Below are 2,251 nucleotides of genomic sequence, written 5' to 3' on the forward strand. Positions count from 1 at the left end.
AGGAATGAAGGCAGGTCACTGCCTGCTATCCTCTCCCTCATCTCCAGACCTGTGGCCATACTCCCTGAGCCCCCTTATTTTTAGAGGCATCCGTATTGGAGGAGCTAAAATCTCTTCTTCCTCCTCTGATCCAAACGTTCTATAAAGCAGAACTTTCCAAACCTGGATTCTTCTCCAATTTGCCTGGGGGTGGGTGTGTTAAAATGCAGATTCCTCGATCTTCCCCCCCCCTCCCGCGGTTATGGAGATTAGGCCAAGAATCTGTATTGTACCTCAAGCGCTTCAGGTGATTCTGATCCGCAACCAAGCTTGGAAAAGCCTCATCTCCAAGGCCCCGTCAAGCCTGTCCCCCTCCAACAGCTCAGCAGTCACCCACCCCTCATTTCCCCTCTGGTTGGCTTTTCCTGAAAATCCCCACAGCCAGCGGCCGTCATAGCCCTACCCCTCTTGTTTCTCCGGATCCTCCCACTTCTCCCTCCCTCCATTTTAAATTTTTTTTTTTTTTTTTTTTTTTTGGCTTCTAGTCCTTTCTCTCCTGCTACGGAGTATAATACCGTGCTACCTTCTCGTCTTGCCACATTCCTGTCGTCTGCTACATTCAGCCTTCCTCATCCAGCTCCCTTCCCCCATGGAGCCTCCCTTGTTCACCTCCCAGCTTTCCCCGTCTGCCACACAGCACGCGCGCACACACATACCAAACACATGCCACACACATACCTGACACATGCCACGTTCCTAGCGCACGCGCGCTCACGCACACACACTCACACGACTGACAAGCCGCATACACCGAATACGCACACAAACATCACTCACCGCCACGCACAATGCTCCTACCTGCTGCTAATCCCATCTCCGATTCCCTGCTCCCAGAACCTCACATTCCACCATGGCTACTCCTGGCGTCATCGGCCTTCGCGTCCCCTCCAAGGCTGGACCTCCCTACCTCCTCCCGCCCTCCCCCCCGTCAGGTTTCCCTCAAGACACCCTCATTTCCTTTCTCCAGCCGGACACCATCCCCTCCTTCCAGGAACCCTCAAACCCGATACCTTCGAAACCCCGCAACACTGCGCTCTGCTGTGCCACCACCCCCGGCCTCCGCCTTCCAGCCTCGCGACCTCACCCACCCGCCCCCGGCTTAAGCGCTTCAGCCGTCTTCCTCCAGCCCACGCCGGGGCTGGCGGCGCGGACCGGGAATTCTGCGTCCCCCACTGGCCCGCAGCCCTTCTAGGACGCCTCTTGCCCCCTGCCCGCCCGGGGAGCCGCCCTGCCCCGCCCTCCCCGGCTTGCCGCCATTCCGCCCACACCTCCCCGGGGCGCCCCGCTCCCCCTCGCCTCTCCGGGACCCAGCCCCGTGCCGGGGCCCCTTCTTTTGTCTTTGGGGCCCCCGGCCGGCCGCCGTACCAGGCCCGTAGAACTTGCGGCCTTTGGTCACGTCGAACACCTTGCCGTTGATGGCCATGAGTATACGCGGGTCCTGGACGCCGTCGAAGCGCCGCAGCTCGGCAGGGGTGAAGTCGCGCCGCTTAAGGCGGGGCAGCGGGGGCGGCTCGTCGTCGTCGCTGTCGCTGGCCGTCGGCTGGTCCCCGCGCACGATCTTGTAAAGCAGGAAGATGCAGAGGCCGAGCAGCAGCAGGTTGAGCGGCGACGTGAAAATCTCGTGCAGCAGCCCGCCGCCCTCAAGCTCGCTCGGGTCGGCGCCGGTCGCCGCCACATCCTCGGCAGCCATGATCGCTAGAGCAAAGGTTGGGCCGGGATAGGGAGGGCTCCGGAACTGGCTTTCTCCTCCCTCTCCGCGAGCTAGTGGCGCGCGGGGCCCGGCGGACAGGGACTAGCCAGCAGAGGAGGCGGAGCCAGGCGGTGGCGGGGCCGGATGGGCGGAGCCTCTCAGCCCCGCCTCCCCGCGGCCTCCGAAGCTCCCGGCGCTGCTCAGTCGGGCCCCGCCTAGGTCAGGCCCCCCACCTTGCCCCGGGATGGTAGCTCCCCTCCCCCAGCCGGATCCTGCCTACCCAGCCGCCGAGATTGCGGAACACACCCCTCAGCAATACCTGCGAGGCCTGGCCCCAGCCTCACGCCATCCCCACGCCATCCTCTAGCTAACCGCGGCGCAGCACGCTGCCCTCCTCCGCACCCCCAGTTGCTCGTCGCACACCGACCCGCTCGGCCTTGCCAGGGTCCGTGTGAGGCCCCGTTCGCCACCTGATGCGAGCCAAACACTCCGACTCCATTTCCCCTGCTTTAAGCTTCTCCC

At 63.1% G+C, this 2,251-nt stretch overlaps 1 protein-coding gene across 2 annotated transcripts in view; it reads right to left on the bottom strand.

Moving 5' to 3' along the window:
• PGRMC1 (progesterone receptor membrane component 1) overlaps positions 1 to 1,797 on the bottom strand; it is a 7,981-nt gene extending 6,184 nt beyond the window's left edge. The window contains exon 1 of one of the 2 annotated variants that reach the window (XM_007465451.1): positions 1,405 to 1,797. In XM_007465451.1, the coding sequence (XP_007465513.1) occupies positions 1,405 to 1,729 (325 nt within the window). In that variant the 5' untranslated portion in view covers positions 1,730 to 1,797. The remainder of the gene's footprint in view (positions 1 to 1,404) is intronic. The other variant, XM_007465452.1, reaches the window with a different exon arrangement.
• Positions 1,798 to 2,251: the final 454 nt, after the last annotated feature.

This window comes from Lipotes vexillifer, unplaced genomic scaffold (assembly GCF_000442215.2).
Source record: "Lipotes vexillifer unplaced genomic scaffold, Lipotes_vexillifer_v1.1 scaffold560, whole genome shotgun sequence".
Lineage (NCBI taxonomy): Eukaryota > Metazoa > Chordata > Mammalia > Artiodactyla > Lipotidae > Lipotes > Lipotes vexillifer.